The sequence below is a fragment of the Nilaparvata lugens genome, chromosome 12 (assembly GCF_014356525.2).
Source record: "Nilaparvata lugens isolate BPH chromosome 12, ASM1435652v1, whole genome shotgun sequence".
Taxonomy (NCBI): Eukaryota; Metazoa; Arthropoda; class Insecta; order Hemiptera; family Delphacidae; genus Nilaparvata; species Nilaparvata lugens.
In genome coordinates, this window is record NC_052515.1 from 5,747,587 (window position 1) to 5,771,686 (window position 24,100).

Sequence of the window (24,100 nt, forward strand, 5' to 3'; positions counted from 1 at the left end):
AGAAGTTTCCATAAGGTGTAAGGGGCAATATTGCACTAGGTCCATTGACATTTTCAGGCTTCAGAAAAGAGCAGTTAGAATAATAATGAATGAACACCAAAGAACTCATTATAGGACTCTTTTCAAAAAGCTTGAACTGTTGACTCTGCCGTCTATCTATGAAATGAGCCTGCTTCTCTATATCCATCAGTATAAAGGAGAGTTGGCTACTAACACCGAAGTCCATGATCATAACACAAAGCACAGAAATGATATAAGAGCTGAATACCTGAAGTTTGCAAGATCTCAAAAAAGCTGTATGTTTACAGGAGTAAAATAAAAAAAAAAATTGCCATTATTCATCAGAAGCCTTTCTTGTATAGCTTTCAAAAAAAACATTGTTAAATTTATCCTGCAGCAAGAATGTATTTACACAGTGGTCGAATATTATGAAATTTGTTTTTCGTATGTATGTATGTATGTATGTATGTATGTATGTATGTATGTATGTATGTATGTATTAATAGTGATGAAGATTGGTATTGTAACTGACTTTCTATTGAAGAATTGTGTTGTTTTCTCCGAAACTGTATGTTGTATATGACGTTGACCTTTCATTTTTTTAAAAAGTATCCTATATCAATAAAGCAGTTTGAAAGTATTGACCCAAAAGGAAATATGATATTCTGGTCAAAACAAGTATATGCATATGCCGAGTACAAGTACATTTTGGTGGTAGCTCAAAACTAAGTTGTTGGTATCAAAAAACCAGGGAAATCTGGGAATGAAGCTGCAGACTTCAGGCCAATATCACTCCTTAGTGTAACTTAAAAACTCTTTGAGAGGCTTCTGTACAACCGCATTTCACCATTGGTTGAGAGAGTTTTACCGAGGGAACAAGCAGGTTTCAGACCAGACCGTTCATACTGTGATCAAGTAATGGCCCTAACATCTTACATCGCGAGTGGGTTTCAGAGGTGTCAATAAACAGCTGCTGTATTTTTGGATTTATCCTCAGCCTACGATACGGTTTGTAGAGAAGGATTATTGCTCAAGCTATCACAAATGATCCCCTGTAGAAGACTAGTTCTTCTTCTCGATTCAATTCTATCCAACAGAAGGTGCACATGGGAGGGAAACACAGCCGTTGGAAGACTGTAAATGATGGTCTGCCACAGGGATCAGTATTGACCCCACTACTCTTCAACCTGTATGTCCATGACATAACTCCATTAGAAAGCCATATTTTCCAGTATGCAGATGATATTACCATAGCATGCCAAAGCAAAAATCCAGCATGCTGTGTGGATATTATTAACAGGGATCTTGCTGCAATGGAAAAGTACTTGAAAAAATGGAGGTTGGTACCAAATCCCAATAAAACAGAATGTGCCCTTTTCCATCTCAATACTCACATGGCACAAGCACAGGTCAGGGTTGACTTTTGAGGGCAAGCGGTACCCTTTACTTGCAACCCTAAATACTAGGGTGTAGTCCTTGATAGGACCCTTTCATACAAGACCCATATTCAAAAGTTAAGTTGCAAGATGCGTAGCATAGTCAACCTGATGAGAAAGCTGGCTGGTACAAATTTATTTATTTATTTAAATTAGGGAGCTGGAGCTGATTGCCTGAGAATTTCATCCCTGGCACTTATTTTTCAACAGCTGAGTATTGCTCACCGGTATGGCTCTACAGCTCCCATACAAAGAAACCAGATGCCCAACTGAACAGTGTATTGAGAATCATTTCAGGCACAATAAGACCGACTCCTGTTCCATGGCTTCCAGTTTTAGCCAATATAGCCCCAGCACAGCTTCGCAGAGAAGAGCACCTGAAGAGAGAATGGGAAAAGTGCCTACACAATCCAAAACGGCAATGTATGATGACATCCCACTCTTTCTACAAAGTACCCTCAAGTCTAGAAATCTTCTATGGAAGATGTACCCAAAGATTATGGAGCGTGGTAACATGAAAGAGAGGTAGAAATCGAAGTGGGCACCAGATGCAACCACAAATAACTTCCTAGTTGAAGATCCAACTGAAAGAGTGCATGAATTTGATCTCCAGAGGGAAGAGTGGAGTGCTCTCAATCGGATCCGTGTGGGAAAAGGGCGATGCGTTAAGGAGCAAAAGAGATGGGGCATACAGCAGTCAGATTTGTGTGAGTGTGGCCAAACACAAACCATGAGCCACATAACTGCTAAATGCCCAATCCATTCTTTTGAGCGAGACCTAAGAGAGCTGCATGAAGCCACAAACAGCTGTAGACTGGTTAAAGCAGCTAAGAATAGAACTGTGAGTGACTCTGGAAGAAGAACTGAATATTATTATTTTCAGGCTAGGCCTGGAACTGATATTTTATGTTTTGGAGACGAGTGTCTATGACCTGATAATTATTTTATTTTATTTTGAAAAGAATTTCAAGGCTGGTGTTGGCGTCGGACCATACGACTGAATGAATGAATGGTGGTAGCTCGAAATACAAACACACTGAAAGACACTTTCTCTACTCTAGAGAGAGATGGGCAAAAAAGGTCTCAATGTGAATGAGAATAAAAAATACTTCAAGATGACCATCTCGTTTGCCAGAAGATGCAGATTTCACCTCTGTGTAGTTGGCTATACTTTAAAATGGTTGACTCTTTCAGATATCATGAAACAGCGCTGAATATTAACAATGACATTAGCCAAAAAATTAAGCAGAGGATGAGCCAGGGCTTTTAGGCATAACACTCGAATGCAAACTTCTTCAGGTCAAAGCTAGTTTCCAGGGAAAAGTAAAGTGAAACTCTACAATACTATAATCAGGCCAATTGTTACATATGGGTCAGAAGCTTGGACCATCACTGCTCATAATGTCCAGGGGCGTAACGAGGGGGGTTTTGGGGGTACCAACTCCCCCCCCCCCACCATTGATAGGCAAAAATCGTATTTTGCTTATTAAAATCTGCACAATATTCACGTAAACGTAATTGCAACTTAAGATAGTGGATGGTTGTGCCAGAGGAATGGAGGCGAATTGTAGAGAAAGCCAAGGTTCACCCCGGACTGTAGCGCTTAGAGGAGAAGAAAGATGGATGAAGTTTCTTATCTATATAATAGATAAAAGTATTTCTTGAAATAGTAATAAGCTGAAAATGTTTTAAAAAAATCTATTTAAAATACAAATTACCCATTTAAGGATTATTTTAATCCTCAGGATCGAGTTAAAAAATACAAAAAACTACAAATTAAATTATGCTAATTATTTATAAGAATTTTAGAATTCTTTCACTTCGAAAATACAATACTTTACACTAATATCATGCACAGCAGTTATATTATACTCTATGCGATTGGTTACACAGAAGTGTTAACAGAGCAATGTTCAGTTTATGAAACTGAATTTTGTAAATGAGATTTCGGAGTGTGCTTTTCAATCTATAAGCTATTGCATAATATTAATTTACAAACATGGAAGACAACACTGACGATAGGCCTACAACACATATGGTCTTCAACACAGTGACAGAGTAAGAGTAGAGATACACCTGCAAAAAAGTTAAAATTATTAGAAACCTGTCAGGTTATTTCTGTTAATTGTTTACAATGGAAAATCTATCTCTACTGTGAAGTTTAGTACTTTTTATCAAGTAAAATATAACATGAATAAATAATTTAAAGTTTTTAATAACTTTCAAATAAATATATTTTTTTAATTTTGATAATGTTTTTTTATTGATATCGTATTTGGAAGCTAATTGATCTGATAAATAAAAAATCCTAGTTGATACATTTTTTGCTCTTTAAATGGTATGTGAATAGAATAATCAACTCTGCATAACCTCTGGACTGTTAATTCTAGATTAGGGGTTTTAGCAGTTTTTGGGCAAATGCCTGTTGTTTAACCTGAATTATTATGAGTCTATGAATAATAAGGGGATTGAACAACTTCTGTTCCATGAAACTGATTTTTTCAAATGGTGGGAGAAGTTATCTAGAGTAGCATTGTGAGACTAGATTCTATAACAGAAATATATTAAATATAAATGAATGAAATGATAATTGAAGATTATTGGATGAAAGGAATAATCAATCAAACAATTATTCTAAACTTCTAAATGATAAGAAGGTAATAGATAATTCAGTAATTTCCTTGATGATAATTCATTCAAATTTGAAGATAATTTTGCTTGACTTATGCATCATCAAAAAAAGAACAAGGAAGTTTTGAGGTGCATTATAATAAATAAATATTAGTTTTACAGTAACTGGAATGTTCAAATAAAAACAAGTTCAGTTTACAAAGAGACGGAAACAGAAAAATGGAAGGATTAGGATTCAGAAAGGAAATAATCTAGAAGAAATAAAACATTGGAATTAATAATCGCACTCAAAATAATTGAAACAACGCAATTAATAGGTAGTTATGATACAGGAATCAGCAGTATTAGCAACAAAATAAGAGGTTGATAACAAGATATTACGAAAACAACAATGAAACAAACTAAAGCTAAAAAATCGACCATGCAATGATTTTCATTACAAAGAACAAAATGAAGATCATACAAACTCAAAACCCAAAAATGGAGTCTGAATGTAGGAGGATGACAAATTTAATTGGAGTATATATGAGGACAAAACATACAAGTCCAATGAGAGAGTACATTAAGAAAAAAAATAAACTACTCACCAGTTCCATCAGATCCTTCGATACCTCACCTTACTCAATAACACAGCGTTTCATCCGATTTCTGAAATGTTTGCAATATTCATCTTAGAAAATAATCATAATCCATGATAAAATTGTATTAGCATTAGCAATATTATAAATTCTGCAAAGTACGTTAGATATCTTGTATCACAAGATTTCAAAGGTTTCACCAAGCTACATTCTTTTCAAAAATTCCACAAAATATACAACAACATTGTAATTGCTATTTCGTCAATTATCAAGAATGAACAAATCCACAATAATTGTGTAATCTTCAAATTTTGATCAAGAACCGAATCGTTCAGTAAAGTTTGTTTAGCTGAGACAAAAGTTGAGACTAAAACTTACTTACTCCCAGGTCCACCTATATCTAAGTTGATATTTGGGAGCACTAACAAACTGTCTCCACAAAACAAGATACCGAAATTCAATTTAAATGGGTTCGATTTCACTAGAATTGGTAGAGTCAATAGCATTTCATAGTCCAATTATATGAATGAAAAGACTTGATGTTATCTCAACAAGAAATATATTTAAAAGTGAGACACCTGTTATGGTGGTTTCGCCATTGCCAATCTCTAGTAAATTTAGGCAACGTTTACTCTAAGAAACAATAGAAACCGTTAACACTATATTTTAACAAATTTGTAGATAAGTATTTATTCAAGAATAATATGGATAACCAATACAATACCAACATCACTATTACACAAATAGTTCATTTTTTCAATGAAAAATGAATATTGTGATTGAATGAAGAAGATGTTGTCAAATAAGGTGCCTAGTGTGAACTTTATGAAGAGTGGAATATTGAGGATGTGCAAAGGCTAAAAATAAACTTTTTACTCGAGATATTTTTCAAAGTTTTTTGATTTGTGTATCATCGAGCTATCAAAATTAAAAAGTTTTCTCAGGAAAACATTTTTTTCTGATCATTACTTTTTGAGATATGAGCGCCTAAAGTTGAAATTTTTGGGACAGAACACTTCAAATTCGGTACGATATAAATCCATGGTATTGTTGATCTAGTAAAACAAATTTTTTTGAAAATATCAATTTTCAAGATAGTTATTCAATTTACTAAGAATAACCAAAAATAACTTTTAGTTGAGTTATTTTTGGTAAATTGAATAACTTTTCCAAAAATTGATATTTTCTGAAATTTTTTGTTTTACTAGATCAACATAGATCAACAATACCATGAAGAATACATCCTCTAAATCTCATGGATTTATATCGTACCGAATTTGAAATGTTCTGTCCCAAATATCACGAGTAGAAAGTTTATTTTTAGCCTTTGCACAGCCGTTTACTGACTGATGCACGAATGGGACTCACATGTAATGACAATGGGCGTGTCTCTGCCAGGGTGTGGTGAGTTATCAACACTGTGATAGCCTGACTCGTCTCTCAGAGTATCCGAAGACCCACTTCCCGCCAAAAGCGGAGTCGTTTCCCGCGAATCCCTCGACTTCCAACCCAGTGATCGACCTAAAATCATCGATAAAGTCAGCAAATTATTTATGAAATACAAATTGCGAAAACCAACACAAATATTGCAAACTTCGGATCATATTGGATTGCTGTTGACATTTTATAATCCTATATGGGCGAAATTAAAATGAAGGATTTAAAATAAAGTTCGCTTAGTATGCAGAGTGTTTTTTAGTGAATATCGGGATTTTTAATCTATAATATTTTGTTACATTAAGCTAACAGCTATATCCTTCACACGCAAACGATTGGTATTCGTAAAGTGTATGAATGTAATCGAGTTGAATTCTTGTTTTTTTAGACAACAAAAGAAAAATTGTTGGAGGAATACAATTTGGATTTTGAATACAGTCAAGTGATATAACAATAATTCGAATAGCTTTGTTTATTAGCACCAGTCCGCATGTGTGTGCAATATTTCTGCCGCAACCAGCTGGATTGGATTGAACGTCAATTTAACTGAGCACTGGAATGGCCACAAGTGCCCTAATGGCGGAGCTTTCTATGCATGGCCTCCACGTTCTCCTGACCTGACGTCATGCCATTTTTTACCTTAAGGGCTTCATCGTATGTATGTGCCTCCGTTGCCAGCTGACTTTGCTCAATTTGGAAGCTGTTGCTACAATTATTGCTGAATTTAGAAGCACTTATCAGCGTTTGGGAACAATTCGACTATAGGCTTGATATGTGGCTCTTGACAGAAAATGGTGGTGATATTGAACATTTAAGAGCTTTTCCATGAAACTGTTTGAGTTGCTCATTCATCTGACATTCGATTTATGATAACTTTGATTTCCGGTTAGCCCGGTTTCTAGAACAGTTATTGAGTCCGATAGACCATTATATCTGCATTAAATCTATAGGTATAATCATTCATTAGATTTAATAAGGGCCGTTTGCACAGTGACAGTTTAAACTAAATTTCATTTTAAACTGGATTAAATCCGTATCAAGTCTAGTTTGTTATAATATGTTTCATTTTGAGTTTAAGCTACCAGCTGATTGAATCCAGTTTAAGCTTTGACTGTGCAAACGGCCCTAAGTGTCCTACAAACCGGGCTATGTTGAATCAATGAATATCATAAAGTTGAAACTCCCTATTATATTCATTTATAAACAATCTGTATAATGTAGATTATTGTATACTTTCAGCAGTATATCCTTATATTCCTTATTCATAATTCACAAATTCTGTCCTGATGAGACATACTGGTATTCAACCATTTAAACACATTTTTCATTCATTATGTTTCATATTTTGTTGTTATCTTATTGCTTGTGATTGTAAATATTGTGGATTAGATTGCATAACATATGAATTTGAAATTTGTATTTGAATATAAGTAATGAATAGTTGGTAATATTCATGCATGGATATAAACAGTACAGTGGGATTTACATATTATAGATTCACTACAGAATAATTTGGAAATGAAACGATACATACCATAGAAGCCAAAATGCTCCTTGAGATCGGCTCCAATGTCGGAAAAGTCCAACATGGCGATAAAAGCGTCACACAGCGACTTTTCCTCAACTTGTTCGTTGGTATAAGGCCGATGGGAAAAGCTGTACCTGTGAGCAACTGCTGCTAGGAACATCTCTATACACAGCAGAAAATTCTGAAAATGAAAAAATTAGTTTGGTCTGAAATTTATCAATGCGACAAATGAAACTTGATTTTGATATATAGGAAGATGAAGACAATTGAATAACATGACCGTATTGTAATCTGATACTAATTAAATAAATTAATATATTAAAACAAACAGAACAACAATGAAAAATTATGTTGCTCGAATTGAACATAAATATGATCAATCTAGTTTCAAGGTGAAATGGAAAAGATGTCAGTTCTACATAATCTATTTGAGCCTATAAATTGCTCAAATGAATTGGTCAAACTGCTCGAATAAATTATAACTGACAACATCTTTATAATTTCACCTAAATATAGAGAAATACCATAAGAAGACTGTGTCAAGTGGAAATTGAAATTGGAATAATGTTTATTGCCAAATTCAAAAATAAACATGAAACATGATATAAATTTAAATTGAGTTTTACACAGAGCTGCTTTTTCTCGTAAGATCATATCAATAGACGCTTCTTTAAAGCTATCAGGCAAGTATTAGATGTGGTAGCCTGGCACAATTTTCTACACTAGTTTTGATTGATTTATTTTCATAGGTAGGTATTCAAACTTGATTTTCTGCTCTTAGAATCACTCAATTACTGTTCTTGATTTTTTTTATTTTTGATTTTCTGCTCTTAGAATCACTCAATTACTGCTCTTGATTTTTTTTATTTTTGATTTTCTGCTCTTAGAATCACTCAATTTCAACTGTTTTAGTTTACTTATTACTTCTTAAAAGTGGCCTGTATTTATGTTTTTATTCATAGTATGGCTGAATTGGAATGAAAGAATGTTCCAATAGAAATGGCACAGTCTTCCTGTAAATGATTGCATCGGTTTTCAAAATAGGAATACTGAACATTCCGTGATATATACGAGATAGAATAATTGGAACGAGTTTTGACTTGGAACAGTCTTCCACCGAATAAAGTGCATAGAAACCAACTAAAATACACCCTTAGCTCAAAATTGACAATTTTCGAGTTGGAACAGTCTTCCTCCCCAGGTGCGACATATTTTATCAGTATGTTTTTTATGAATTTACAGTTTTAGTTTCTGTTGGTGAAGAGACTTATGAAATTACCAAAAATAGAATAGAATAGAATAGAATATCTTTATTAGCCTCAATAGTACATCACAATTTGACATATAGGCCAGTCAACACAATACAATACAGCACAATAAAAACGGGCAATAAACCACCACAATAAACAGTCACAGTAGTACATTGGATTGAAATTCAAATATACATTACATACAGTTCATAATATACAACAATACACATCATTCAAAAATATACATTATTTTTAATTCATTTCAAAATCCCTTGGATATAATTTTTTCTCCATATATTCTTTGACGGAGTAGAAGGGATTATCTAAGAGAAATTTTTCTAGCACATTTCTAAACCTTTTGTAATTAAGTTGTCTTATTTCAAAGGGCAGTCTATTCATAATTTTGATTGCGGCATTAGTGGGGCTTTGATCTGTCTTGTGGAGTCTGCTTCTTGCTAAATTCAAAGATTGACTTGTTCGAGTATTATGTGTGTGTGTAGCACTTCTCAACTCCATTTTATCGGGATTAGCTTTCAAGAACAGTAAACATTGTAATATGTATAATGAAAAGAGTGTTGATATACGCAATCCCTTAAAAATGTCTCTACAATGTTCATGAAATGGAGCTTTGGCAATGACTCTGACAGCCTTTTTCTGCAACAAAAAGATATCATGCGCTTGTGCTGCACAACCCCAGACTATTAGGCCATATTGGATATGCGACTGAAAAATGCCAAAATAGGCCTGACGAATGCCATCCTGGTCCAGCTCACCACAAAGACGTTTGAGGGCAAATACACTGCTGCTCAACTTATTTTTCAGACTGGCAATGTGATGGGTCCAAGTTAGAGTAGGGTCTACAATGATTCCCAAAAATTTCTGAGCCTTATTATTTGTGCTATTGGAAGCAGATCTACTTTTAAGCCCAAACGTGATTGTTGTTGTTTTATCTGCATTGAGAAGCAGCTCATTCGCATTCAACCACGTTTGAACTACCTTCAAATTAGATTCAGAAAGTGCCACAGCCTGAGTGTCATCTGAATGCCTATTGAGAACTGTGGTGTCATCTGCATATAAGACTATTTTCGATGGGACATTGATGCTCAAATCATCAATCATAATAAGAAAGAGCAAAGGACCCAGGACCGAGCCCTGAGGTACTCCACTCTTAACAGACAAAGTACCCGAGCTTTTACCATCCACACATACATATTGAGTTCTGCCCTGCAAATAGCTGGAGAATAAATCCAGTGCTAATCCTTCAATCTGTAAGTGCTTCAATTTGCTAACAGGATGTCATGTGAAACACATTCAAAAGCTCTACTGAGGTCGCAGAATGATACAGCAGCAGAACATTTCTCCTCAAAACAGTCCAGAATTTCCTCCACCAATTTAATCAGAGCATGGGTGGTTGATAGGCCTTTTCGGAAACCGAACTGAGTCTTACAGAGCAAGTCATTCTCCTCCAAAAATTTGCAAAATTGCTTTCCAAGCAGAATTTCTATTATTTTCGAAAAATAGGAACTATAGCAATGGGCCTGAAGTTTGTAATATCTTCATGTTTACCCTTCTTGAAAACCGGTATTACTTTAGTGATTTTGAGTGAGGTGGGAAATTTCCCTTCCGCAATGACTTTATTTACATATGCAATTATCCAATCTAATTATCCAATATAATAATGCAAGTATCCAATCAAGTTGACTTACATTAGAAATTGATAGAAAATACTTACAGGAATGAGAAGAAAATAACAGCTTTGATGCAGAAGAATTTTCCAATAGGATGCATGGGCGCCAATTCGGGTCTGTTGGCTTTGTAGAATCGAGCCAAGAAGAACATGGCGACAAACTGAGAAATGTTGTTGATTATAATGATGTAAGGATAGGCGACATCGCTCTTGAATTCCCCATCGCCATAAATGCCTTTTAAATGACACACACTAAAAAAAATGGAAATGATTAATAATCAGTTATTTGAATTTCGACTGATAACTTGTTTTCAGTATGAATTTTGAACTCATAATGTAAGTTATTCTACTTCTGTTTGCAAACAAATTTTCTTAATTAGGCAAAATAATCAATTTGTATCACGATTCATCTAGCATCGATATTGCGGATGATGCCACTAACAGTAGGACATGCATGATACACAGTCGACATACATTGTTGTGTCATCACAGTGAAAGGCATAGAGCAACATTTTTGTAGCCTATTCCGATTTTTTGTTGTTTATTTTTCCTCGCTGCTCTATTTGAGGTTAAATAATTTTTCTATCATTCTATTAAACTCTATTTTTGAGGTTAAATTATTTTTCTATCATTATAATTTGTCATTTCCAGTGGTTTATTCATTGTTATTGCTTGTTTATTCTGTGTTAGAAGCCTCTCACTGATGAAAAAACATGCATGATAAACGTGTGTGTGTGCATGATAAACGTGTGTGTGTGTGCATGATAAACATGCATGCACACACACGATTATCATGCATGTCCTACCGTTAGTGTCCAGCCTAAGTCGTCTCGGCTAACCTGGCCGGTCATATCCTATTATATTAAGCGTGCAATTTCTGTATTTTTATATCTGGTTATTTATATTTATATCTGGTTATTTATGTTCAACAGATCTCGAAAACGGCTCTAACGATTTTCACGAAATTTGGAACATAGTAGTTTTATGATATAAAAATTCGATTGGACTAGGTCTCATCCCTAGGAAAACTCGCTGAACGACATTAAAAGGATAATTCATCCTTGGCTGAAACAGCTGTGGATGGTAAAAAAGTGAGTGAGTGAATGAGTATGTGAAAAATCAAAATATCGCATCCCCGAAATTCATAAGATGACATATAGCCAGCTTTGAAATATAAACACGATCATTTCAGAGAATTGTGTTCTGTTTATCACAAAGACCTTAAAGATGCATAGACTCACATGCAGCGCTAGTGTCGTACTTGGAATTGAAATCGGCAATTGAGGGGGCAACCTATAAGATTATTACATACCAATGCCTTTTTAATCTATAATATTACAAATATATAGATCTAATATCTCGTGCTAAAATACCTCAGTGGCGGCCTTCAATTTCAAGTAAGAGCTATCATTGGGAAGGCATAGGCATTGTGGGTCTATATCTCTTTAAGGTCTTTGGTTTATCAATAAATAAAAATAACGAGCAAAGCTCGGTGCCCCGATATTATTGATTGATGTATCAATCAATCAATCAATCGTTTATTTTTCCTTCATACAATGCAAAATAAGTTAAAAGTAAAATAGTATTATTATTAAATACGGAAAGTCCCTGAAAAGGTTAAAAACCTGAGCACAGGGGCCGAGTGTTATTACTAAAAACAATTATTTTCAAGATAAATAAAATTGGTGGATTCCTATCAACATCTAAATCAAGACTAATGTATCAATTCAAACGCATCTTCTCCGTATGAAATCGTCTAATATGAAAAATTATTGAATTTTTGAATACCTATTATTGAATGAAATACTTACAAAGCTATGCCTGTAGTTACTGGACGGACTACGCAGTACTGAAGGATACCATGTTTACATTTGAGCACCAGCTCCCTGGAAAAATCAAACAATAAAATATTTTACACCTCTCCTAAAACCAAATGATCTCCACGGTTTCTCTAAGACAGTATACACTTAAATGATTCATGGACGTTGAATAATTATTAATATTTTTATTACTCAACTTTACGTGTTGAAGTGAATATACTAGGGATTGATAATGGTGTAACAGCCATTATAAGAAGGTTAAAGGATAATATTTATTATTTGTTGCTGCTCATGGTAACAGAGAATATCTAAAATAGAAATAAACGTAGATTTATTATTTGTTTGTATTCACACTATAATTTACCATATGAAATATAATTACCATGTCAAATTACCGCATCAAATATAATTACCACATCAAATATACTCTGGCAGTTCTTAATTATTCTTATCTAATGAATTTGTAATCCAAACGTAATTGTAATCCAAATTTTCAAACTTGTGCTACTTTGACACATATATAAAATAAGGTGCTAGGAGCTTCGAAACAAATACCTTTTGGGACTAAATAGTTCCGACATAAGAAAGGATGTCTCCAACAGGTGGTTGGACATTATTCTTCAACACAAAGGCGTTGAACACATAGACTTAGCAAGTCATTCGCAAGCCTATTCAACTATGTATAAATATTTATTCAATATATTTTAGAAAAAAAAATGATAGATAAATTTACTTATTTAGATTTTAAAGTTGAATTATTATTTCCGCTACTTGATCAGAGAAATACAAATATTGTTCTGGATATTAGGAGCTAAAGACAAATATTATAATAAAATTCTGGTGATCCTACTTACTTGTGTTGTTTATTATCAAAATTCCTATTACTATCTCGGTTTTCGAATTTCAAAAAATTTAAAAGGTATATCATAAAATTGTAGATGACGTAAGCCTCGTAGCATTCGCGGAAGCAATCTACATAGATTCCCACTGTTGGATCCAACAGTCCCAGCCACTAAAACAAACACAATTGTTATATAATAATAAGCAAACAATACAGTTCCTTTACAACAGCAAAATTTGAAACAGTTTATTAACTAAAATTGACATAATCACATGAACAAATACCATAAAGATATGTTGAGTTCTATCAACTTCATATCTATTATCTGAATGCTATTGAATCAACATATAAAATCACTGTATAAATCGCATACTGTATGATTGAAGAACATACTACATCTAAATACAGTATCAACAATTTTACATACGGTACTCACAGAGCAATATCATCAAATACATGAGACACGTAAGAAATTGTCCAATGAATAAGCGGGAACCAGTTGGCACTGATTGCTTAGGCGGGGTTCATGTTCATACCGGCGCGATATTTCCACGGCGAAAATAAATCACACGGGTTTTCATACAGCAATCTCTAAATCGGCACAGTAGGAATGTGGGGGGGGGAGAAATGAGTCATCATTACTAAATTCTGAACCGTTTTGTGAATTCAATCACTAAATTCAATGAGCTCATTATCTGTGCTCACAAAAGCTCACAAGTATGAGCTCAAGTCAGCATTCGTTGAATGAGGAGCATGGATGTTATTTATAGACGATACAGACAGTTTATGATGAGCTTCGAAAACATTGCAAGCAATTTATAGCTGGGACCGACAGCAAGCAGCACTTTGGGCGATTTTCCCTGTTCTGAGAAGCAAAAATCACGCCAGTGTGAACCACTTCTATCGCCTCCTTTCACATTCCAAGTATTTGTCTGTGCATACCTCACGGGTGATATCGTCTGGGAAATACTGCCCCAGTGTAAACCCTGCCTAAGGTACCTAAGTTGAGAATCAAGCGCCTGCTACTCCCGTTGGAAGGGTGTGACTAATTGAACCAACTCCTCTGAATATTGAAAAATCGGGTCGATGTCAAACGAGGCCACCGACAGAAGAGGACTCTTCTAAAAGCACAGAAGCGACAGTGGAGGCCTCCGAGTTGAGGACTGCGACCCTAGAGGACTCCTGGTAAAGAGTCCTCAAATGTCGCTTGCGCCAGGCGACAGTTAAGGACTCTTCAATTTTTGCACAGACCCGACAGTTGATGACTGCGACCGTAGAGGACTCCTGATAGAGAGGACAGTTGAGGACACATCCTACTTTCATACCAGACTGTACAGTTCGGCCGTTCGGTATTTGAAAAAGATGAAAACGGTTCGTCGATGTCAATAACCGAATTTGCAAAGTCTTCAGAATGGCAGACAGCACCAAAAGAGATATCATTTAATTACTGCGGATTTACCAGCAAACTAGTAATATCTTACATCCCATTATTGATCCTTCTATCTTATGGATACAACTTTACAACTGTAAATATACCTTAGTAGCTTCTTCATTAAAAAAAAATTTAAAGTCGTAAATACCTTTTCTACATCTGCGCGTAAAAAAAGAATTTACATACTCAATTCTCCTCGTAAAACAGCTTATTTCTGAGGAGAATCTACTTTTTCGCTCGCTAACCATCCGCGCATGCGTAGTAGATTTTCTTTACGCTCGGTAATCATTCGCGCATGCGTAGAAGAGTTTCTTTACGCTCGCTGATCAGCTGATGGTAAGCAGCTCGCCAAAAGGTCGGATCTTAACCTAAAAAGTCGGTAATTGTAACTCCGCCGATATAAGTAATTTAACAGGTTTGGGCAGTTGTAGAAAAAAATTTGTATGTAATTTGCGCGTAATGCTTCTTTATCGCTCTTGCAAAATTATCACGCTCCGCTTCGCGTCGCGTGATAACTGTTTTGCGCGAGCGATAAAGTCGCGCATTACGCTCTTAATACATAAATAGCTATTTTGATACTTGAATGTAAAATTCTAAGTACATTATAGATTACAAATCTATGTTTAAGAAATGGAGGAAATTCACATTCCAGTGCGTTCTACGGAAGACAACATAATAAGGTTAGAAAAAACTCTCCTTGTTCTTCAGTTCTACATGTTTTAATGTGAACATCATTTTTAAAATTATTATCAATAACAAGTGAAAAGACGTATCAAAACCGCAGTTTGCAGCTTTCTTTGAAGCTTACTGGATTCCCATGTATTGAAGTGAGCTCGATACTTTCCATCACTACATCGCAAGATATTAAAAAATAGAGAAAAATTTTGCATTAATTTTTTTATTGGATAACACTTTCTTATGGTGATGAAGATTTAAAAGATCTTATTGATTGTACAATCAATGAATTCTTACAAATACCATAGAGGACTCTTTGATTTTTGCACAGCCCCGACAATTGAGGACTGAAAATCAGTCCTCAAATGACGCAGTCGTCGACTGTGGCAGGCCTCGACCCTCACGTCCCCGAAAAATCACTTTCCGGTGATTGAGAACGCTTACGTCCAATGAGCGATTTTGGGGAAAAGCAGTCCAGTGAGCGATCCATTGTTTAGAATAACAATGAGGATGAGCAGCCGCTGGATTAAAGGCTGTGAAAAGGCTAAAAATAAACTTTCTACTGGTGATATTTTTCTAGGGTTTTCGATTTGTATGTCATCAAGCTATCAAAATGAAAAAGTTTTCTCAGGAAAACATTTTTTTCCGATCATTTGAGATATGAGCGCCTAGAGTTTAAATTTTTGGGACAGAACATTTCAAATTCGGTAAAAGATAACCGATGTGAATGTGAAAGTACCGATGAATACTTGAACTATATCCAGCCCCTTAATTATGAATTGAATATTTTTAGTTTAAATATAAGAAGTTTGAAAAGAAATTTTGATCAAATTCTCATTATTTTGAACAGCATGAGAACAAAATTTGAGGTTCTAATTTTTACTGAAACCTGGACTTCTGAAGAAGAAAAATCACTGTTAAACATTAATGGCTATAATTTATATATAAAAAGTAACTCCTTGAATCGTTCAGATGGAATTGTCATGTATGTAGCTAATAGTATTTCCTCGAAAAAAATTGATAGTCCAAACGAATATCCTTTCTTAGCTGTTGAGCTGCAAACTAAAAATAATAAATATTTAGTAACATCCGTTTATAGATCTCCTAGTACAAGTATACCTTTATATTTATAGAACAACTTGATAATTATATTAATGGTTCATGCTTTAATTTTGATTATTCATTAGTGATAGGTGATGTAAATATTGATTTGTTATGTAACTCTAAAAAAACGCATGATTATTTGTCTATTATGAGTTCGCATGGGTTTGAGTCCTTTGTCAATAGAAAACTCGTCCTGCTTCAAATACTTGTTTAGACCATATTTTTTCTAAAGCCAAACATAATGACTCATTAAAAACTGCTGTATTAGAAATGTCAATTACTGATCATTATGCTCTTCACGCATCAATTAAAAAAGATGTTTGTTCTCGATCTAGTAAGCCATGTAAGTTTATTGAAGTGAGGAATGTTAATAAAGAAAAGTTGTTAGAGGAGAGTGCTTTAATGAATTGGGAGATTGACGCGAATAGAAGTATTGAAACATTAGTAAATGAATTTGTAAATAATGTAAAAAACGTGCATCAGTAGAGCAACAGTTATTAAAAAGGTTAATTTAACTAAAAAACATTTGAAACCTTGGATGTCCAATGGAATTCTAAAGTCCATAACTATAAGAGATAGATTATATAAAAGATTGAAAAATGAACCATTTAATGTAGAGCTGAGAAGGAATTCCTGTCTTACAGAAATAGAATAGTAGATCTAATTAGAAAAGCAAAAGATTTATATTATCAATCAGAAATAAATAAAGCTCAAGGTGACCCTAAGAAGATATGGTCTGTGATAAATCAAGCAATTATTGGGGTAAATAAGAATTCACAATTACATGTAAATCAAGATCTTAATGCTTTGAATGACTATTTTGTGAATGTAGGTATAAATCAAGCGCAGGAAATTGATATACATGGACAGAATGAAGATCAATATTTGGAACAAACAATAGATATTGAAAATGCATTTAATTTCAATTTTGTTACTGAAATCAAGGAAGTAATCAAAAGTTTGAATGATAATAAGGCACCTGGATGGGATAACATATCCAACAGCGTGCTAAAACTATTAACTGACACAATCTCTAAACTCTTTCAGAAATTTTCAATTGTTGTTTTTCATCTGGATACTTTCCCTTGCATTTCAAGCATGCAAAAGTTATTCCTTTACACAAGGGGGGAGTAAATAAATACCTCAAAATTATAGACCAATTAGCTTGCTAAGTTCTATTTCTAAAATTTTCGAAAAATTGGTAAAGAAAAGATTAGTTGAATATCTAGATGTTAATAAAATCCTTGATAAGAGGCAGTTTGGTTTCCAACAGGGTAGAAGCACAGAGGATGCATTGGAGTCCTTAACTGAGACAATATACAATGGTTTCAAAACAAATAAAAAAACCTTGGTAATGTTTCTGGACCTGGCCAAGGCTTTTGACACAGTACCACATGATAAAATGATCCAGAAACTATCTAATATTGGTATTCAAGGAATAGAGTTAGATTTCTTTGAAAGTTATCTAAGGGGTAGAAGCCAAATCGTTAGCTGTGGTGGTAGTAATAGTGAGATTAGAGATGTGACATGGGGTCTACCTCAAGGGACTGTATTGGGACCAGTTTTATTTTTGATCTATGTTAATAACCTGCCTAGTGTACTGGACTCAGTTGGGTCTAAGACAATTTGTTTTGCTGATGACACAGCACTTATCTTCCAAGAAGGTTCCTGGGAAGATGTTATCAAGCAAACAAAAGTGGGTTACTATAAGGTTTCTCAGTGGCTAAAATGTAATTATTTGAGACTAAATCTTGGTAAAACGAAATGTATGACCTTCAGTCCAACAACAAGAGGAGATCTAGATATGAACAGGCTTTGTTTGAATAATGCTTGTAACAGGTATCCATGTGATTCTTGCAATGAGGTTATTGAGAGTGTAAACATTACAAGTATCTTGGTATTTTTGTTGATAAGCATCTACGCTGGTCACCTCAGATTAGCTACCTTTGTAGAAAATTAAGGGTGGTCAATTTAAAAATGTACATGCTTAGAAGTATTTTGAGTCTAAAATTACTAAAATCTGTTTATTTTGCTCTATTCCAATCCTTAGTTCAGTATGGTAATTCTATATGGGGAGGAACTTTTGATTCAACTTTAAAACCTCTATTTGTTTTACAAAAGTTAGTTATCAAAACAATAATGAGGTATCCGAGAGATTTCCCAAGTGTCACATTGTTTCAAAATTCCAATCTGTTCACTATAAGACAATTGTTCATTTTAAAGACTATTAAGAAACATGTGCTCAAATTGAAAAATTTCTTCCCGGTGGTTCAGAACGCTTACGTCCAATGTGCGATTTTGGGGGAAAGCAGTCCAGTGAGCGATCCATTGTTTAGAATAACAATGAGGATAGGCAGACGCTGGCTTTAAGGCTGTGAAAAGGCTAAAAATAAACTTTCTACTGGTGATATTTTTCTAGGGTTTTTGATCTGTATGCCATCAAGCTATCAAAATGAAAAAGTTTTCTCAGGAAAACATTTTTTTCCGATCATTACTTTTTGAGATATGAGCGCCTAGAGTTTAAATGTTTAGGACAAAACATTTCAAATTCGGTAAAAGATAAACCCATGAGATTTGGAGGATAAATTCTTCATGGTATTGCTGATTGTATCCTTGCCAAGTTAAGGGTTAAGAATTATAATTTTGTTGAATTGGATAAAAAACTGTTTTCACTCATAGATCTTTTCACTTTTTCACGTTTGTTGACATGGGCTTCTGGTGTTAATATTGAATGTGCTCGAGATTTGACTTCTTCTAGATGATATGTTGACAATGTTGACGACCATCACCTCCTTGTGCATCGGATGAGCGCTATGGACAGAGGTTATTCACGTTCTATTTTGATATTATTGAAGAAAGAATAAAATTCTCCGGGGCAAGCTATTTTTAATATTGAAAATAAATCAATAGTCTGAAAGAATAAACTATTTTTTCACGTTTAAAAAATGTTAAAAGATTTTTTGGAGAAATACTACCTAATTAACATGTGAGCTACGTTAAAAACTTAACCCGATGAATTTTTTACCCAAAGACCCTATGAAAACTGTAGACGTGATGTGTTTCAAAAAGAACTGTTAGATTTAACTGTTTTTACATGGATATTATGAGACATCAATTCAATATGGCCGACAGCAACTGTGAATTCTTCTCAAGTTGTCAAACTTGTGAGAGGATGAGTGCTAGGTTGAGCCTGTTCCTCAATATAAATTTGCTTGGATAATTCAATGAATAAATGAATAATATTATTTTTAAATGATTATTCTTACAATGTTCTTCTATCAAAATCAAATAATGGTTTGCTCATTTCTCAAAACACTAGGCCTACCCATCAACAATTGATTATTTAACACGAGTCAAACGGAGCTGATCAGTTTAGCATTGAAACTATTATTGATTGACAAAGCTTGAAGCCACATCTGTTCTATTATGAAACAATTGACACTGACGATATCGTGCTCATTATTTATTTGTCAAGCTTTAAACGATTGTATGCAAACAAAATACTACCAGGATATGAATAAAAATTGTAATGCATCTGTGACGAATCCACGTATCGCCTTTGAAAGTAAAAAAATTCAGAAAACATATTTTTGAAACGAATTCTGAATTTATTTTCTCAATAATATGAGAGTATTATTGTTTGGATTGTGGTACTATATTTAGTTGTTAAATTAAAAGTAACGTAGTTTAAGATATTCATGAAAATAAAATAAATTGCTTCAATTTAGAATCCACTTATTTATTATTAAGACGGCTTCTCAATACGGTCTAATTGATTATAAAATTACTGCTGTCTATTATCAGCAAGTTGACAAAAAAGACTAGGTGCGGGTTGCACAAAAGCCGGTTAAATTTTAATCGTGATTAATTCCACGAGAACCAATCAGAAAAGCCGTCTTATCAAAAAGGCCTTATCTGATTGGTTCTCGTGAAATTAATCACGATTAAAATTTAACCGGCTTTTGTGCAACCGGACCTCAGAGTTTGGTCAAAAACTCTACTTTCAAAATTCTATTGACTAATATTACTGGTGTTTGAGCTGAGGTTCTCATATTTTCAATTCGCTGCAATATTTTATAGAAAAATATGCCGTGACAAAACGTATTCATTCTATACTACTGAGAAATAACATTCACAAGATACACAAAAAATCTTACTTACTGCATTCAGAGCATAAATGGGCACCATCCAGAGAATTCTGAAATATAGAAATAATATTGATTAGTTTTTAATGTGGAAAATTGACTTAGGAATAGCACAATCCATCATAGCTCATTTGAGATATTATTTTTTTTTTTTTATCTGTCTTGATTTTCTTATGATTGTTTAGTGCCTTTTGACAAGATATGTGTGAGTAGAGTTCAAACTATATTTATTCATAATTTATTATAGAAGCAACAAGTAAAAACCCAAATATGCTGCCTAAACATAACAATAAGACAAATACAATTATTCATATAAATGATTGTAATCGATGAAAAAGTTTTTCGACGTTCGAGCAATCGCGAGACAAATATTATTAATAGGGGTGCGCCAAACCTGAAACCAAAATTTCCCCATCTCGTATTTTTGAGGCTTTGGATCTTTATTTACCATAAAACAATGTAATAAACCATTGGTTTTGACAATGAGAGGATCTTTATACGAAGACAACCAGGCTGAAATGTATTGATCGCTACTTGGAATATCAGTATACTATATCGCCAATATTATTATCATTATTATTAGCATATAGCAAACACATAAATTCACAAAAATATTCAGGTCTTTGACCTTTGTCAGCTTGATAAAAAATGAAATAAAATAAAACTATCCATCTAGGTTATAGCACAGTCGTATCGCCAATGGAATATCTGATCACCAATATGCAGAGGCCTACTTCTCAATTAAAATTCATTACAAGCCTTCTTCTTCCCGCGGCTACTCTGGTAAAACCAGACCATACTTACCGTACCTTTCATATGCATTTTCATGTTTGTATTGGAGTCATTTTATTGCAATTTAGCCTATTTTAGTGTGATCTTTATCCTGTAAGTTTGATGGAGTTTTGATAATAAACTCTATTATTATTATTAACTTGAATTCAAAATAATTGGCCAATAATTGGGAGGATCGATATTAATAAAGCGTACTTATCAATTACATGCATGACTTCTAAAGAGAAAACGGAACCAGTATTAATACAGTCAAGTTGGTTCTGAAGGTTATCAGAGTCAAAGTTCAGAGAGGCTATCAAAATCTCGTAGGAATCAATTTCAACTTCTGTGGTTCATTAGCAATAGCTTCCAATTGAAATTTTCAAATTATTTTATTGTTGCAAACATTGATACAATGTATAACAAAGTCATAGAAACATAGTATAATAAAATATAAAAATATGAGAACAATACATGGATAATGAGATCAACATAATAAAATATCTATAAAAGATATATCACATCACATATTCAAAAATAATTCATTCCTGTTATAAGGACATTTTTCAACAAGATAGGTTTTTATTTTACTTTTAAAACATTCAAAATCGTCAACCTTAAGACTATCTGGCAGGTAATTATAAAGTCTTGTACCAAATTCAATAAAACAGTTCAATGTATAAGAATAATATTATTCCAATTATTACACTGATTCAGTCTGAGTGAAGAGGCATTTCTTGTTTGATGGCTATGAACAGAGCTATTCAAAGCAAGACAGGCTAAGTTTTTCTTAATATATAACAAACATTCCAGCGCATAAAAAGCATGAATTGTCAAAATTTTATACTGCTTGAAAAATGGTTTGCAATGAGACCGACTAGGAACACCAGCAATAATTCCAACGACTCGCTTTTGATTGGATTATATAGTAAGTTGGATACTACGCTATTCGGTTAGCCTATACAATGAATAACATTTTATTCTAATGAAAATGATAGTCTGTATAAAATATTGCGATGACACCGGGGGGTCGAGAGATCTCTCCGGAATTTTTTTTCAAATCAGGTGACTAAAATCACAATTTTAACTATTCTGGCACTAAAATAACTGATAGAAAAGTGGTTCATTTCCCAGGAGAAAGAATATTTTAGGCCTAAATAATATTATGTAAATAACTTAGAAAGGTATAAAAATACATGATTGGTACAAAGTTCACTTTGTATAAATATTATTTTTTTAAAATTATTGCAATATTCTGAATGCATGTGAATAATATATAATAAATAGCCGGTCCCCCTTGCCTCCCCCCTTATATACGCCCCTGAATGTGATACATGGTTGAACTCGTCTTGATCTTCCCTATCAATATAATGTAGTTGTTCTCAATGCTGGATTCCGCGGCCCATATAGCCTACTAAAGTGCACCAATCATCTTAGACCATTTAATACAGCATAATCTGGTATTAAGCTATAAATTATACACCATTTTATAATTGAATAAACTTAAAAACTTTGTTGAAGGCTAGAAAATGTGAGGGAGAAACCAATCATTTGTAATGAATTGAATACGAACGAACCATAAGCCGTGTATAGCATAGCCTTTACGGAGTTAGGCCTAGTTGAAGAAAAATTTCAGTTTGTTCCTCCGTTCATCGATTCTTTTTTACTTACGTACTATCACAGAATATTAATTTTATTTAGCGTATGGCAGATACACAACAATATAGCTCATGAGTCTCAAATGCCTAGATATACAGTGTATATTTCCAAATTCTTTGAGATGTGTAGTTTTCGGTCAGGAGAGCATAAGTTTGTCTGACCGTCATCATTTGCTAGTCCATTTAGCGTTAACCAATGTGCACCATGGAGGCAAACTAGCGTTACACATATTAGAGTTTAAAAATCTGATTGCTGGACCAATTATGAGGTTAAGGAAGGTTATAACTCAATTTCAAATTTTTACAGAAAAATAACAGAGAAGGAAACTAATGTAGTGTTCTCTACTCCGAGCTACTATGCAGACAGGTATTATGTAATCAATGATCTTGGATAGCATTGAACTTGAAAAAGTGTAGAGCAGCTTTTAAAGGTTAATGTTGCTAACTTACTGGTAAACAACATGTACACTTACACCCTGCTCATATAAATTTTCTAATTATTACAAATAAAAATACTCACTTAATTATATGTTTTTGTAGATATGGTTTTGAATAATGTATCATATGTTGCATAATTTCCCACACAGAAATTGGTACAGCAAGTACCACAAAAGCCCCGCCAATCAACGGAGTGGGGTCGTTCTTCTTGAAGCCACCTTTGACAATTGACTTCTTGACAAACGGAGGAACGTATATTATTATGAAAACTATATAGCACGCCATCACCACAGGCCTTAGCCAAACCTTCCATTTTCGAAGTACGTATGAGATCGGCATCATATAATATTGGTGATGTAAAAGTAAAATTCACACGCAGTTATTTTACGTATACGTTAAGTTCAAAAAATATTAAAATAAGTTTTAAAACTACTACTGTTTTGTAAATTTGGAGACCGATTATTATACACTGTCATTATGTAACACTTGCTCCTGAACATTCTTTGTGAGTACAGTATCAATTTCTTGAGAAAAGTCTCTCTAACCGCCAAAGCGTAAATAAAACAAGCTAAACTTGACACTCCCAAGACTCAAATAAAAACTGTTTAAGATTTCAAGTTTCAAGAAGAGTCGGTCGTCTGCTATGTAGAGTAAAATCAGCTGTTGTAA

General features: G+C 33.9%; 1 protein-coding gene across 1 annotated transcript; it reads right to left on the bottom strand.

Moving 5' to 3' along the window:
• Nucleotides 1-485: 485 nt before the first annotated feature.
• LOC111055990 (transmembrane protein 184C) lies at nucleotides 486-24,094 on the bottom strand. Its single transcript, XM_039439432.1, has 10 exons — nucleotides 23,514-24,094; nucleotides 20,581-20,617; nucleotides 13,222-13,379; nucleotides 12,359-12,433; nucleotides 10,593-10,799; nucleotides 9,857-10,094; nucleotides 7,617-7,791; nucleotides 6,014-6,166; nucleotides 4,655-4,715; nucleotides 486-3,512 (listed from the first exon to the last, which is right to left on the bottom strand). Coding segments are annotated over exons 1-9 (1,305 nt in total). The 5' UTR covers nucleotides 23,774-24,094; the 3' UTR covers nucleotides 486-3,512; nucleotides 4,655-4,713.
• Between the last annotated feature and the right edge of the window lie 6 nt (nucleotides 24,095-24,100).

Coding starts and splice junctions, on each gene's coding strand:
- LOC111055990 (XM_039439432.1), bottom strand. CDS start 23,773: ATGATGCCGATCTCATACGTACTTCGAAAATGGAAGGTTTGGCTAAGG. Junction 12,434..13,221: donor TTTGATAATAAACAACACAA/GTAAGTAGGATC, acceptor TGATTTTTCCAG/GGAGCTGGTGCTCAAATGTA. Junction 10,800..12,358: donor GTAACTACAGGCATAGCTTT/GTAAGTATTTCA, acceptor CATTTTTTTTAG/TGTGTGTCATTTAAAAGGCA.